Consider the following 17349-nt stretch of genomic DNA (forward strand, 5'->3'; position numbering starts at 1 on the left):
GAGTTTCTACTGCCAAGGGAGAACAGTTGGAAAGCTGGTCGATCTCATCTTGGTCTGGGATGTACTCCTCATAAGGGAAATCCCCCAGAGGAAGCCCTGACACGTCATACATCTCGTGAGGGGACATACTGAGTTCGCCGTTAGGGGTGAAGAAGGTGCCGTTTTCCGCACAGTACAGTTCCAGGATGCTGTGGAACTGAGAGGCATTAATCCTCAAACCATGTCGAGTGGCTTGAATAGCCGCATACAGCTCCGAATTCCTGAGGTCAGAATTCTCAGCCAAGATGCAATCGCTGATCTTGGACCACCAAGTATCGCTGCCCGGCGCAGAATATACCCACCCCGGGGCTCTGAAGTCCTTTGGGGGAAAACTCCCACCTACTCGAAAGAAGCAGTGACAGAAAGTCTCTGCTACCGCCGTCGACTCCCCGGCAGGCGGCTCATTGGACAATAGGCCAGGGCGCAGACCCGTCCCGCGTTTACATGAACCCTCCACCCCATATCCCACCGTGGAGCCTGTAAAGACACCACAGGTGACCCCGTCCTGAGTGGGGGTCAAGTCCCAGTTCATCACGAACCCCCTTAGCATGACGGGAAGGTAATAGTGAGTCCCCTCCACTATACGCAACCATCTGCTCTCCTTGAGCAGCAGAGCGGAAGGATCAGTGACAGAATCGCCAAACAAAAACTGAGGCTTCGGCAGCTCAGCCTGTCCTCGTCTGTCAATACCGCGTCAGTGGTCAACTCACGCAGCGTCAGGTGGTGCCCATCGGTGACTCTCCTTGTCGAGCCAACCGGCTTATCAGCGGAGAAGACGAGCATCGGACCCAAGGAAGGAAATCGGGGAGGCGCTGGATTACCTTCACCTCCGGCGAAACCAGTGGCCACGCCCTTTGGGAGGACTTGGTCGGAAAAGGTTGCTGCAAAACAAAGTCAAGAAAAATCAGAAGGCAGATGCAGATCCGCCTGTCAAGGAACGAAATGTGCCCGACATGACGAGACCCGCTTGCATAAGCCACGTTCGCCTTTACTAGACGAAAGTCGAACTCGCCTGTCAGGAGACGAGTTCACCTTCACCTGATAAAGACCAATCTCGCCTATAAAGGTTAGAATCGTCCAACGCGAGTGAAGGTAAAATCCGCCTAAAAAGGGGAAGTTTTACCAAAATCACGGGGACTGCCTAACCCACCAAGGCAAAATGAGCAGCACTCATCTTCCTGGCGTGACAGCGGTGACCAACACGAGAACGTTAAAGCAAACTTTCTCAACTTACCCGAGCGCGCCTCAGGCACATCGGTGGTCATACCGGCGGACAGGCGGTCGGAGTAGCGTCCGGGACCCTTTCCCTTCACTTTACACCTCTTGGATTTCGGCGCCATTGAAACAACGCGGGAATTCTTTCTCTTTTGGGAGATTTTCGTACACAGTAACTTTCAAAAAGAGGAAAAGGACGAAACCTATTTAAAGGCGAAAGGGCTTGCGTGGCTCTGATGGCATTTGCGAAGCGAGACACTCGCGTTCAAGAGACGTGGCCACAATCGAAATCGACGGCCCAGATTGTCCTTCACAACTCGTTCTACAGTTGCGAAAGAGCCATTGAAAAGGGGAACGGGCCGGTCAAAGCCCGAAACCCGAACCAAAACCCACGACTTGATCTAACGGCCGCGTTCGAAAACCACGGCCACGATCCGTCGTGGGGCGAAACACACGAAGTTGACATCATGTTGTCAAGTCACGATCACCACGACCCGACGAGACCGCGCCGCCATAGCTGGGAAGCACGAAGCCCTATCGGCAAGCACGTGGCTCATCTCCCATCAGATTTGGTTCCGCCCCAGAAGCACGAAGCCCTATCGGCAAGCACGTGGCTCATCTCCCATCAGATTTGGTTCCGCCCCAAAAAAAAGGGGGGGTCTCGCCTGCGAATACTTGGCCTGACCCCACGAGTCGCACGAAATTTGGCTCCCAAAGACTAATTTCGCCTGGACGATTCATTCGCCCTTAAAGGTAAAATTACAAACGAAGCCAATAGAATGACCTCGCTTAAACGGTTAAACCCACGCCTCAGACGGCTAAGGGTTAGAGCAGAAATCTTAGCATTAAGCCTAAGAGAAACTGTTCAGCAACTCATCATACTGAGGGAAATAGTATGGCTAGCCCGATTCAAACGGTAATCGGTAAAGGCACATCAAACCCGTTGATAGCTGAGGGTTTGCTAAAAATCCTAAAAGAAATCAAATGCGCTTGCTTCGCCAAGAATTTCTTCGTTCAAAGTATTCCAGACCACACGCGAGCCGGTTTAGGTCTGAAAACTTTGAAGGGGGTCTTGTAGACGGTAAAAAATACCTCCATGGGCTTACAGGAAATTCAAGAACTCGCACGCTCAGTTCTCTAGCATGGGCCTAAACCGTGTAGACGTCAAATGTACTCGGTTCTAGGTTCGCCTAAAGATCGGCTCGCCTGCACGAGTTGAAATTAATTGGGATAGCGGAAATTCGCCCTTCACACAACTCGCCTACCCGAGTCCGAAGTCGAATCCGCCTGCAAACCTCAAGGCCGCCCGTATCCGCTACCCCACGTGCTGAGATTGTCCAAACCCACTCGAGTGCCAGGGACGTGCTTTCCCGCCTCTCTTGGCCTGAAGAGAGAAGACACGGTACTCCAGGCCCGCCGAATAGCCGCCTGCGGTACAAGTGAGCGGACAGGTGTCGAAACAGCTTGTGCCCTCATAAATACGGCTCACCTCAGTTGTCCAAGTGAGGGGACGAAAGTCGCCGGCGCTCGGTGGTTGGTCAGAGCCACGCAAGCATCTGACAGCCGTTGTCACGCATACGAGTAGGGGCTTTCCCACTCTTACGAAACGTGATACAGAGCACAGCTCTTCGAATGACCGCTGACGGTACGAAGGAACAGCGGGACGTCTCCGAACAATGTATGGTCACATCCCATAATTCAAGGAGTAGTCAAGCTGTCCTTCTTCCATTTAAAAGCCTCTTCCAACAAACTTTAGAGGAGGTCGAAAAACTGGGAGAAAAGAGTTGAGACCAAGCTGTTCGCATAACCCTTGTGTTACGACACCACTGCCTAGTTCAGAGCTCCGATCGCCAACGAACTAAGCAGACTCGAACTCTTCCGACTCGAGCTTCTACTGTGTACTGAAGCTCTCCAGCAACCTCGATCAAACAGTCCAAGGGAAGCGGACTCGACACGAGCATCGAGCGAAGCGTCCTAAAGCCACCTAAAGTCCCCACACAAAACAAAGAGGGCATTCCCTCTGCTTCTGTTGTAAACATTTGATTATTAGTTTGTAATAAGCTTTCTTATTAATACAAACGAAACTCCCTGTTTTTGGGAAATCAAAATTTACACCTACACTGATGCGCACCACATTCTCCTTCATGTGCTTCTTTAAGAACTTCTTCTGCTTCTTTGTTCGAAAGGCACCGGAGTAACAAACCATCGTACCCTCTACGGTATAACGTATGGGTCTTGATATTATAGAAGAATCTTGGCGCTCTTCGGCGGATTGATTCTCTTTCTTTTACATCCTCTGGCAAAATACCATATTGGACGTAGTCAATGATAGGAAAATGCCAATCTCGGGACTAAGACCCAATTTGGGTTGAATTCACCTCCTTAGCATTTAGGTTTCCGTCATCTTCTTCTTCAATATCCATACCGTATATGGGTATGCAGAGTTGATGCGTCCTTACTGTGACTAATAGTTCAGTTTCGGGAGGCTGCGCAAGTGATACTGCTAGTGCTGGTTCTGGAGGCGAGGAATGTATTCGATAAAGAATTCTTCAAAAGATTCTGCCATTCTGATGGCTTCCTGGTGGTATGGGATCAGGTCAGGATTCCTGACTTCATACTCTCCGCGAACTTGGTTGACTATCAGTTGAGAATCCCCAAAAGCTTCGAGATATTCGACCCCCAGCTCCTTGGCAAAACTGAGTCCAATGAGAAGTGTGTTGTACTCTGCTACGTTATTGGAGCACGGACTAGTCAATGAATAAGCCCGAGGCATCACATGTTTTCCCGGGGAGATTAAGACAACTCCAACCCCAGAGGAAACAGTAGAACCTCCCGGGGTTATTACCTTATTAACTGCCCTTGAAGCACCATCGAAGTATAATTGCCATACTTGTTGGTGCGATGTAGTGTTAACCTCGTGGGTTTCATCCGGCAAGTCATCATATACTTCTGCCGTATCTGTGGTCGGGTTTGCCGCCAAAAGATCACAAATCGCTTGTCCTTTGATCGACTTCTGTTGTTTGAAGTGCAAATCATATTGGGACAAGAGAATAGCCCATTTCGCTAACTGCTAATTCATAGAGGCCGGTTGCGTCATAAATACCCGTACTGGATTAACGTTAGAAATGACGTAAATCGTCTGTCCAACCAAGTAATGCCGCATCTTTTGTATTGCAAATACCAATGCAAGGCATTCTTTCTCAATTATCGGATATCGAGACTCGGCGCCTATCAAGGTCCGACTTAGGTAATAAACTGCCTGTTCGTGACCATTATTATCGTCTTGTGCCAGTAAAGCACTTATCGAGTGGTTCATCGCCTTGAGATAAATCAAGAACGGTCTACCTGATTTTGGTGCAACGAGAACAGGAGAATTCGTCAGATATGTTTTGATATCTTCGAATGCTTTTTGGCAGGCGTCGCCCCAAATAAATGACACACCTGTCTTGTTTAGCTTAGAGAATGGTTGGCATTTCCCAGAGAGATTCGAGATGAACCGTCGGATGTAAGCTAAACGCCCTTGCAATCCTCTGAGTTCTCTTAGATTTCTAGGGGGTTGCAGTTCATGTATCGCCTTCACCTTATCAGGATCGATATGTATACCTTTAGTGGTGACGACAAATCCAAGGAATTTTCCGCTGGACATTCCAAGGAAGGATTTAGTGGGGTTCATCTTCAATTGATGACTCCGCATGAGATCGAACATCGTCTTCAAGTCCTTGATGTGATCTTCTTTGTTGCGGCTTTTTACAACCAAATCATCAACGTAGCATTCGACTGTTTTCCTGAGATGTTCTTGGAAAATCTTAGTCATTGCTCGCTGGTACGTGGCGCCTGCATTCTTTAGACCGAAAGGCATCACCGTGTAGCAAAAGACACCAAGGGGCGTTCTGAACGCTGTATGCTTCTCGTCATCTGGGTGCATCTTGATTTGGTTATATCCTGAAAAACCATCCATAAAAGACATTCTCTCAAACCCGCATGTATTGTCGATAATGACATCCGTGATTGGGAGAGGGAAATCATCTTTCGGACATGCTTCATTCAGGTTCCTGAAGTCGATGCAAATCCTGATTTTGCCATTCTTCTTCATAACGGGAACGATGTTGGCTAACCAGTCTGGATGTTGTTCTTCTCGGATAAATCCCGAATCGATCAACTTCTTAACCTCTGCCTCAATGGCTTCCATAATCTGCGGACGAAACCGTCTTTGCTGTTGCTTGACAGGTTTGGCATCCGGCTTGATATCGAGGCGGTGCATTGCGACATTGGGGTCGAGCCCTGGCATGTCTTCATAATTCCATGCGAAGACGTCGATATATTCCCTGATGAGAGATTTGATCATCGTCTTCCATTGTGGACGGATCAGCTGTAGCCATGTTCGCCATTAGGGCTTTGAAAGCTTCCCCCAGACTTGTATCGGAATCCCATTCCGAGGAATCTGACGAATTTCCATCTTTGCATTGCATAGATGATTGGTTATTGATTAACCAGCAACATTCGTCTTCTGAAGAAGATTTATACCCTAACCCTCGTCCGTATTTATAATAATCATCGGGTTTCCCTTTTGGTACATACGCCGCTTTGGCTGGAGTACGAGGACCTCGATCGAAGTATAGACCTTCTCCGAGTGTGAAATCATATCCCTATTTTTTTATGAGCTTACGCGCTTCCGGACTATACTTAGATAAATGCCGACCATGTTTGTCATCATCCTCATCTTCACTTAAGAAATGATCTGGTAATGGAGAGATTTTTCCTTTACCGTAAATCACTTCTTTTGCGCCTCTTATTTTGTTCGGGATGACCATGGTTGTTCCGAAAGAATGCCGGAGGCGTTCCTTCGTTATATAGGACGATCGAAGCGGCATATACAAATCAGGATTATCATACAATTCTTTTATCACATCATCGAGAGACAGGGAGTACTCTAAACCGTTATTTATTTCATTATTGGCAAGTTGCCAGTTACAACTGCCCTCTGACGTTTGTTCATCGTCAAGGTTGATTACAAAGGGTACAATATCGTTTAAAACATAACCTCCATTGTAATCAAATCCGGCCTCGGTATCAGCTTCTTATCCGCTGTCCGTGCCATGGGCCGATGATTCAGTGTCAGATTCATTACCATAAAGGAGGGAATCAGTGAAATAATTCTCATACCCTTTGAATGGTTGCTTATCCGCGACCACCGTCCTAACCTTATTATCAGTGTCGACATATTTCAAACACTGATGGAGAGTGGAGGGAATTATAACGTTACTATGGATCCAAGGCCGACCCAATAGTAAGTTATATGAAGTTTCGGCATCGATCACATAACATGTGACTTCTGTCTTTAAATCTCCCATTTGACACTTTACCCGGATCTTACCCAAGGGAGGAAATGCATCAAGCGAAGCGGCATAATACTCACAGCAGAACCCGGATCCACTTGGATTCGGTTGACTTTGCCGGAGCCAATGTACCCGATAAAGTATAGCGGTCGATCGTGGTTTGAATTCTTCGTCTGCATATCCTCTTTGGTGAAAGTAATGCAGGGAAGGTTCTTAGTCGCTATATTGAAGTGTTGACTCAACGGTTCTGGCTCTTCAGGCACCGGCTTGATTTGAGTCAGAATCACCTCTGAATTGGCCAAAGCTTCTTGCAAGGCCTCCCTGGTTTCCTTGGACAACCGCAGCAACTTATACAGCGTTATCCGTGCTGGAATGTTGGCTAGTTGAGCCATTATATCGAAGATTTGCAGAGTTTTCGAGCTTTCCGGTTTGTCTCTTCTAATCGGGCGACTGAAACGAGACTGCTTCGGATTCTGAAATTCCTGGGGATTCTTCTCTTTCGGTTTATTCATCGGCTGGCGTCGAGCCTCTTCGCCCGGTGTAGGACTCGTAATCACCCCCATCTCCGTGAGAGTTTTGGCTGGTCCCCGTTTATTCACCCCCTGGTCACTAGGTGGTGGATAATTGTAGTGATACTCATTTCCGCTTCTAGTGGCGAAGACTTCTTGTTCTTCTTCGGAGAGCGGGAAAGTAGGAGCTTCATCGCCATCCTCCTCGAAGATTGCGGATGTAGCATTGCAGGACTTACCTTTACCCTTTCTTCTCGAGGAAGTCGCCCACTGTTCGTCTTCAATGAGATCGGGATGAACCCAGAGGATTTCGCCGTTTGGGGCTGTGTGTGGCACAAGTCCTTTTTGGCGCTGTCCATGTGGGTCATCGTTCACTGTCTTCATTCCTACTTTGGTGATGCGCTCTGGTTTGAACCATGTTATGGGCACCGATCCAAAGCTGATTAACACTTCGTTCGCTCCGACATTCTTGGACGGCTTCAGGGTTATGACGCCTACATCAATTAGCGCCTGGATCTTATCCTTGAGGTGGTAGCACGACTTGGTAGGGTGATGGACCGCTCTATGGTATGCGTAATACTTCGGATCCGTCACTTTGCTAGCCCCTTCTTAATCCACGATCGCTGGCAGCTGGATTTTGTTATTCTCCAATAGGTACTTAAAGATGCAAGGAACTTCGTCATCTTTGAAGGAATACACTTTAGGAAACCTCGGCTCCGAAGATTTCTGCTTCTGAGGCCGTTGTTGCCATTACCCCCGAGATTGTTGTAGCGCTTGTTGCTGCGGCTGTTGCTGGGGTTGCAATTGGAAAGTTTGATTAGCATCAACTGCATTAGCATGTGCCTTACCTTTCCCCCGTGGGACGAAATTCTGTTGTGGAGCATTCGTCGCCTGTTGGCCTCTTTCCGCCTTCTTCCTTCTGAGGAATCGCTCGGCTTGCTCTCCTCGGACCTTTAGATCCTTCCATGTTTTGGACGGTGCTGTCCCCATTGCTTCCAACACGTCCAGTGCGAGGTTGTTGTGGCAAGTCTGGAGAATAAACTCCTCAGTGATCGGGTCCCGGCAGTTTATCGCTTTGTTCCGGAACCTTTTGACGAAGGTGTCCACCAATTCCCCATCCTTTTGTTTCTCGTCGAGCAACGTTCTGATTGATATCTCGGTGTCGTCGTCAAAGAAATTAGCGAGGAACTTAGTTTCCATGTCGTCCCAGCTATTCACGCTTCCTGGCTTGAGGCGGCGATACCAATCGAAGGCGGCTCCACGAAGAGTGCCAAATTACCAGAGATAACTCCCAAGTGCGATTTGAAGTAAATCAAATGCTGGGTAGGTGAACCCATCCCATTAAACGGCGTGAAGTTAATTAGGTTGAACTCGCCGGATATGGGATCGATTCCCATTCTCTTGGGTATGGACAAGGAATGCCTGTTTTCTTCATCTCTTGAGCGGAAATCAGTGTATTGATTTTGCTCTCGAGGTTTTTGATCTTCAAGTTTTCACCTGTGTTTTCGCTAGCATTCTCATTACCACCCCCTGCATTGACGGGAGGATTATTGGTATTATGAGTCTCATTCGCATTTGTATCCTCATCTTCCAGATTAACCGGGTTACGACGACTTGGCTCGCCTTGCTGGTTCGTCAATGCTTGGATTTGTTGGTCATGCATTTCTCTCATACTCATGGCCATCTGCATTTTGAACCTGAAGCTCTCCTGTTGTTTAGCCATGGATTCTTCGAGCATCTTGGCCACTTGTTCCGCACTTATCATGAGTGACTCGCGGGGTTGTCCCTCGCTGGATACCGTATTATCTGATGCAACCGCGGAGCCAGCATCAGATTCTTCATCTTCTGAAGGGCGTCTTGTCCGAACCCTACCATAGGTTGCTCGCTTGATGGTTCCGGACTGCAGACGGGTTATAGGCCGGGATGCTTTCAGAATCGACTCGAGATTATCCCGTGCCGATGTCCCCTTGCTGGTCATATTGGTGGTGACCCTCGAAAATTCTCCATCTTCGACTACTCTTCTTCTTCGTCGGAAACGCCTAGGTCTTGGTTCTGGCGTTTTGGCACTGGAGCCTTTCGAAAACCGAAACTCTTTCAGGGACCGGCCTTGATGCAGTTGCACTCAGACAATACTGCCCGAATAAGTTTGGAACAGGGGCATTGAGTTTCCAGTCCTCGGGGACTCCTCTTCCTGGTTTTACTCATACCCCCAACACGATAGTACAATTCGTCTGCTTGACCTATCGTGTGTTGGCACGACTTCTCAGGTATAACATTATCGTCATCAGATGATAATGTTTCCTTCTGAGGGTGAACTGCCTTCTTTGGGCCTTCAAGAGTCACCCGCCTCGAAACATGCCTTTTTGGGCGTGAGTTCTCAGCGGGCTCCTGGACTTCGATGCGCAAATTAATGCGTACAACTGCCTTGAGCTCCTTGTCATGTTGGAGGTGATGGCGACCCCCAGCGTGTTGAGTCGTTCAGCTACCGTGAACTCCTTGTCATGTTGAAGGCGGCGGTGACCCCCAGCATGTTGAGTCGTTCGGGGCTTCTTCATCGGGCCCAAACGTTCTTGGACTGGAGCTTTGCCTCTCTCGTCGGGAATTGGGCCGAGGCGCTCCAAAACTGATTTCTTCCTTCGGGATGATTCTGCATGATCTCCCGGAGAAGCTATTGGAATTACCGGCGACTTTGGTCAGCTCGACGGAGGTTGAACCTGTTTCGAAGGCTGCACTGACTGTGCCTTAGTCTGAATCGCCGCTTCAGACTTCGGCCTCCAGACTTGGCGGATTGGTGGCGGCTTTTTGGCCCCCTCCTTCTGTAGCCTTCTACGGGCTTCCTGGATTTGAGCCCGTGCTTGCGCTGATAGTGCGCGGCGCTTGCGAGTCGCCATTCATCGGACGTTGAGGCTGTTTGCCTCTCCTGTTCTTCAGATCCGCGTGATAGCGGACTCTGTCAGTGGACTCCATCGCCTTTGCGAGTTGCCGCGCCAAGCGTTGACGTCGCCTTTGGCGGGCTCTCTTCGAGAGAGTCACAACGCCCTCAACGGTGGAGGCGTCGGCGAGAACAGGGTTGACCTGGTTGGAGGTCGGCGGAACTTCACCCGACGCAACTTTGGCGTCAGCTGGGGTGAGAGCTTCGTTGGCATTCTGTACTTCTTCGTACCAACGAACTTTTCTCCTAAAGGAGAACTTCTTGGACTTACGGGGGGAGGTGGATCCGGACGAGGACGAAAGATACTCCTCGAACTTTTGCTGGTCGAATTCATACTCGACCTCCTCCTCGACCAGGATTGAGATCCGCGGCTGCGACGCAACGATCTCGGCAGCGAGATCGGTGGCTCCCACTGTGGTCGCCAGATTGTTCGCGGTGAAAGTTTCCTTCATTGAATTCATTGTTTTCTCAAGTAATTGCTTTTTGGTTACAAAAGATCCGGTCTTTTTATAAGATCCGGTTACAACAAAATCAAAGAAAAAGAAATAAAAATTACAACTTTCCTTTCGAACGAATCACGAGCTCATGTTTTATGGTCACTCACTTTTGTGGGTTTTTCGCCTGCACCGGGGTTAATCCGTGGACCACCGCGCGATCTAGATCCGGTCGGATCTACACGGTATAACGGGTGTTATCTCACGAAAGAAATAACAACCGGAGGGTACTACTTCACCAAGGAAATAGTAGCCTTCTCGGGATCAAAGGCCAAGCTTTGATCCGGAGTATAATCGCGTAGATCTCAGATCTGATCTCTCGAACTCCTGCCTTTTCTGACGTGGACGATCGCTGAGCACCAGATCTGAATGTCCAAGTCTTCAAAGTTCCAAAGCTTTAATATTTTTAAGTTTTGAGCCTTCAATCCAGCAGAGCTTCGCCGTCAAATATTCCAACCCTTGACAAATGAACCAACCTCTCCTATTTATAGGCACTCAGATCTGTGCCTTGGCACAGATCTGGGTCGGTCACAGGTGGCCGGCCACCTATGGGTGGCTCAGCCACCGAGCCACCCATGGGTGCTCGGCCGCCGAGCCAGCATGGGGTGCTCTGGACACCCAATTGGGGTGGCTCGGCCGCCGAGCCCACCCATGGTGGCTCGCCTCCGAGCCACCCTAGGGTGGCTCGAGGGCCGCCGACCACCATTGGGTGCTCGGCCGCCGAATACCACCACTGGGGTGGCTCGGCCATGGCCGAGCCACTTCTTGGTGGCTTGGCTTTGGCCGAGCCACCTGGGTAGTTCGGCTTTGGCCGAGTCGCCCGGGTGTGGCACCATTGTGTCTGTTATCTGGTTTCGCATTTCGTTGTTGATCTGGACTTTGATTTGGAAGTCTGGATCCTGATTTGGCAGTAAATCCGCCTTGGTGTTTGAATTCGTTCTATGGTTGGATGACTCGTTGACTCCCCGAACCGTTGGCTTGATTCTGCACGCGAATGGATGCATTTCGTTGCTTGCGTGCGATTCGTTAACCTCGTCGTTTCGTTAATCCGCTTCGTTGCGTGTCACTTGGCTTCGGTGTTGTGGACTGACGTTCGTGTTTAGATACGTCACCCGATGGTTCGTTGGTTTGTCGAATCACCGTACTGAGCTGTGTTTAGGGACCTATAGGCAGTTTTATACGCCTACACCTGGCAGTTTCTGCTGTAACACTTTCCCATATTTCAAACTCCGTTATTTTGGCAGTTATTCATGTGATTTTTGTCCACGATGTTTTCCACGTCCCTTGGCAGTTAATGGACACATGGGTGGAAGTTATTAATTAATTTTTGACCATTTCAAAACCGTCTCACTGGTGAGACAACAAACACTGTCTCGCTTGCGAGACAGCAAACACTGTCTCGTTGGCGAGACAGCAAACACTGTCTCGCTGGCGAGATAGTCCATACCTGTCTTAATCTTTCTAAGACAGTATGAAGTCAATTCTTGTGATTTTTGGATATCTATCGGCATTTTTTGATGCCTACACTCTCCTCTTCGAGGGATACGCTTCCCTTGCTGCACATTCTGAGGTATAGCATCTTCTTTTCCAGGCCTCAGCGGTCCACCATAGCTAATATGGCCTTCAGCACGAGGGAGAGGCACCGGACAGACAAAAGCATCAGCTTCAGCTGCATTCTTCTTCGGTGCCTCGATCATCTCTTTGAGAGCCAATGCTCTTCCCAGTCAATCTCGGGTTTCTTAGCATCAATTTCAGCGTGCTTCGCATCTTCACCTTCAGATTCTAAAGAAACTACCTTTTTGCTCTTCTTCGAACTCCTCTTTTTAGGGCTAGGGCTCGAATCAGACTCTAATTCACTTTCTTTAGATCTCAAACTCGACTTTCTGCTTCTTCTTCTGCTCCTTTTACTGCTTGATTTCCTAGGTTAATGATGGATTAATTAGTATTAAAAATTCAAATTTGATTTATACTATGTATATCTGAAATTTGGAATACTATAATTTGTAATATTTTGTTTGTTTCAAGCTCAAGTTGCAGCATTACCAAATGACAAAATTTTGTAATATGATGAATATGTTATCTTGGTGGGGTTACCTCCCACAAAAAGACAAAATTAGAATTTGTCAAATCCTCTCCAATTGAGAGGTAAGCACACTCATTTATGGGATTTGTCAAAATCCTCTTCAATTGAGAGGATTTAGCAAATTCTAAAAATTGGACATTTTTGTAAAACCCCGAAATTTTATAATGAATTTGTGTGAATAAATAGTAATAAACCTTTCTTTTGTGATGAATAACCATATAAATATAAGATATATATGTTTATCAGTGTTTGGGAACCCAGCAGGTGTTTACAAGTGAGAGAAATCGAGTGGTATATGGCTAGCAGGTGAAATGCCTACAGAAGGCATTTTTGTGCTGAGCGGTCGACCGACGCGGTCGACCGGTGCGGTCGACCGATCAGCGTACAGAGAGTTTCAGGTTTTGTTTTCTTTTACGGTTTTGATTTGGTCTTTTGGGTTTCGGGTCGGGTTTGGGAGTTAGTATATACACCAACTCAACCCAGGAGAGCCTCTCATCATCTGAGTTTTCAAACCCTAGCCCCCTTTCTCTCCCCTCTCAAAACCCTAGCTGGCATTGGTGATTTGGGGGAGTTCTTGAGGATTTTCAACGGGATTCTGGAATTCCAGCGAAGGGAATCAACCTACTGCAGATCTAGGGCATTCGTCAACACCCAAGGCGAGTACCATCTCGCCCAATCCCTCACCCCTATTTTCTATGATTTTCTTTTGAGTTTTTATGGGTTTTGATGAGCCAAAATGATATTTTTTTTATAAATGAACTCTCTACAATATGGTTAGTAAGAATCAAAAGTTTCAGTTTACAAGAGTTCTCAAATGTTGGGTTTTATAAAGATTTAGATCTGAAATTTGCTTAAACAAAAGTTAAATCATGTTTACTGTAATCAAAACGTTTTGATCTCGTTTCTCTGTATTTAGAATGTTGGGACTATAGTTTACATGCTTAAAATTTATTGTTTTCCTACAGTATGATTTATAGAGACATTAGATCTGTATTATCGTAGAAAATTTCAAAAGTCCCAGATTGGGTTTCTGTCCGCTTGGCGGTCGACCGGTGCGGTCGACCGCTGAGCTCGTTTTAGGGCTTTGGTCGACCGCCAAGTTTGTTCGGTCGACCGCGACACTTGTTCGGTCGACCGCGACATTTATCCGGTTGACCGCGACGTCTGGTCGGTCGACCGAGATGCCTAACGGTCGACCGCCAGGTTCGTGTCAGAGCTCGGTCGACCGGATCGGTCGACCGCCGAACTCTCTGCTGTATTTTTCCTATTTTGTGTATTTGAGTATTTTTACTCATGTTCGAGGGTTTGCCTGGATCACCTGACCTTGGTTATTAGTCCCACTATGTGTCCATGCATGATAGATTTCCTGAGGGTATAAATTTGGGACATATATATTGATTTGGTTGTGAGATTGATAAGTAGATTTCACTACATGTATCGTAGCGATCCTTTTACTATTTTTTACAGTCCTCGTGTTGGACTATAATCCATAGAAGTCCTCGTGTTGGACTATAATCCCTCTCAGTCCTCGTGTTGGAAAATTGCCACTTATTCCATGAGTTTGGAAACTATAATAGTTAGTTCTTATATTGGACATACTTCTTAACCCTGCATGTGCCTATTAGACAGCAGTTCACGACATGATAACTATGTAGATTTTGATATTACGCTTATGTAGATTTTGACATGACATTCATGTAAGTAACAACATGATGTTCATGTGGGCTATGTTTCAGCACTGTAATTATACTCTGGTGTTTATTGTATCTCTTCTATCATTGTTACTGTACTAGAACCTTGGGTTTGGTATTTAGGAGTTTACAAATTTGAGATATAAGGTATATACATGAGGGTTTCCTTGTTTGGATTATTTCGCTCGACGTACCTATTCTCGTATTGTGAATTTCTAAATATTAAAACCCTCTTTTGTAAGATCAATGATTTAGGATCTATTATATATTATATGTATTTTTCATAAACAACGAGCCCTCTTCCCTTGGGGTTGGTTGTGATGTTACTCGCTAGCGCTTTGACGCTCGTTGTCCCTCCCCCTTTCAGGTCACGAGCAAGGAGCACGGAGAGCCGCAGGTTGATAGCGAACCACTTTAGTGTTCAGCTTTACATTTTAGCTATGTAATAATTTTCTTTGGGCTCCACTGTAGTTGGTATTATACATTTGAGGACTATGCTATAGATGTTGTAAAGGCTGTATGCCTTATATCCTTCATTCAGACTTGTTGTATTTGAGGCTTGTTGAGAACCTCAGTATTTTCATTTCAGACATTGTCTTTGTATTTTCTGTATGTTGGATGATGAAATAGTATTTCGATCCCTATCATTTCATCAGTTATCTCTTGTATTATCTTTTACTTGCTTTTTGTACCTACACCTGTTATTGACTCTACTAGAGTGATAGAATTGTGATGGTGAAACATGTTATTGCACGGTGTGGTGCATGGCAAGTTTGACATTCTTGGTTTCACCTAGGACTGCAGCCTTGCGTGAACCCAGGGGCGTCATAATTTTTTACACTTTTAGAATTCAATATTCTAAAAATCATATCATACTCTCTTTAAAAGCACGAGTTTGGAAAAATCTTTTGGTAGACAAAAATACCCCTATAAAGTTTGAACTATCTTATCACTAATCAAATTTTAATTTTTAATACTAATCCATCATTAACCTAGGAAATTAATAAATTCTTAGTAGATATACATAGTATAAAGATAAGGAAACAAATTGTATTTAGATTATATTAGAATTAAGAAATTTAATTACATTCTCATCCTAATCTATACACTAATATTTACCCACAACTATCTTTACCAATTACTGAATACCTCAATTTCAGATAAATAATTCTCCCCCACCACCTCTAAAAATAGCTGTCACCTTTTATGGAATCAAAAGAGTTTTCTCCACTTTTTTGCGACGGCTGTTTTTTCTCCTAGGGTTCGAATTTTTGGTTGTCACTCCTGCAATGAATGTATGCTTTCCTTTTTATTTTCTTTTTTACTTCTTCTTAGATCTTGATTTGTTTTGGGCGTTCTATTCTTGAAAGATTTGTGATGAGGTTTGTTGGTTTAGGATTTTCTTAGAGTTTATGTTTAGATATTCAATCTAAGATGTGGTTTTATGATTTCTTGAAAGATTTGACATTTCTTTTTTTTTATTTTTTTGATTATATATCATTGTTTAAATTTGAAAGAGACTTTACGCAGTGAGTAGAGTTTTTATTAATTTTGTGCTCAAAGCAATATAAGAAAAAAAAGCAAGAGTTTTGATGAGTAAATGATTATGGTTCTTTTAGGGTTTTTTATTAATTACTGATGCTATTGATTTGTTGCAAAAGCTATCTTTAGTGCCCAAGACCAGGACCCATGATGCTTCTGAGGCCCGAATTAGTTAAATATGTGATTAACATTAATATGGTTTCTTATAAATTTATTTATTTCTTAGGTTATATCCTTTCCTAAATAATAAAAGTACGCAAGTCAAATTGAGATATTAATTAAAGTTTTGTCTTTTAGTTGATTTAGCATGCTCTATTGAAATGGTGAGAATAAGAAAAATGAAGCTATCCAGCCAATGGACCGGTCAGCAACACCCTTCTGTGTTAAGCATCGCCTTACTTATGATGGTAAAATATGATGTCTCTTCTCTATTATATCCTGCAGTTTTTATGATCATATTACAAATTATTTACTGCAATTATTAGATGTCATCTTTAGCCAACAATAGTTAACTCACATAATTTTTTATTGTGTTAGTTATAATGTTTGGTATATGTTGTTTGTGAAATTTGGACGGGTTTTAGGTTATGATCCAGCGAGCGAGTATGACGATTACCCTAAATTTAATGGACCAGAGATGTAACATCCTGTAAGTTCTATTATAAATCATAATTAACTTTTTTTGGTGGTAGTATGCTATTTTGTACTTAGCAATAATGGTATTTGCTGGTATATTATTTTGAACTATAAGTTTTATTTATTTATTGAATCGGAATTTTTGATTGAGCAGTTTACCATATTTGATTCTAGCCTATTTCATCGACTCATTCCATGAAATTGATGGAACTTTGTCCTAAAACGATAATATTTTGCCTAATGTAAAAATTAGTGAATCTGGAGCTGTAAGACTAAAATTAAATATTGGCAATAATTTGCTATGAATATTTGTAATGTTTTAGGTTATCATTAAGTAATAAGGTGTAGTGATAACACAATGCTTGGTGTTTGTTGTCTTTATGAAACGTAAATGAAAAGGTTACCAATTTTAATGTTTGTCAGACCTTTATCTTTGAAGCCCACTAAAAGAGCAAAATTTTTATTGATGTGGAGATTAGTGAATTTAGAATTTTAGAGCTGAAATTAAAGACTAGCTAGGATTTAATATGAATTGGTTTGTGGACAGGGGTAGGGATATGTTTTTCTTCTACAATTGATGATTAGGGGCAATTTTGTCAATACTAATATTTGGGGGTATTTTTGCAAATATGCATGGTTTAAGAGCTATATATATAAAACCAAGTCTTTCCTTTTTAATCTTAACACATATGAAAATTAAAATTTATTATGGTTTTCTTTACCCACGGGATGATAATGTGACTACCTACTCTTCAATTGCACATTCTCGCTCGCCTAAGACTTTAGTATCACCATCATTTCTTTGAGATACTTATAGATGATGATTTTAGGTTGTTGAACGTTATCTTTTCTGTAACAACTATGGCAGAATG

The 17349-nt window shown here is 44.8% G+C and overlaps 1 protein-coding gene across 1 annotated transcript in view; it reads right to left on the reverse strand.

The window, feature by feature from the left end:
* LOC109831083 (NKAP family protein) overlaps positions 1–12222 on the reverse strand; it is an 84669-nt gene extending 72447 nt beyond the window's left edge. Inside the window, exon 1 of the mRNA XM_020398420.1 lies at positions 12053–12222. Within this exon, the coding sequence (XP_020254009.1) occupies positions 12053–12222 (170 nt within the window). The remainder of the gene's footprint in view (positions 1–12052) is intronic.

Source organism: Asparagus officinalis, chromosome 2 (genome assembly GCF_001876935.1).
Source record: "Asparagus officinalis chromosome 2, Aspof.V1, whole genome shotgun sequence".
In the NCBI taxonomy this organism is placed as follows: domain Eukaryota; kingdom Viridiplantae; phylum Streptophyta; class Magnoliopsida; order Asparagales; family Asparagaceae; genus Asparagus; species Asparagus officinalis.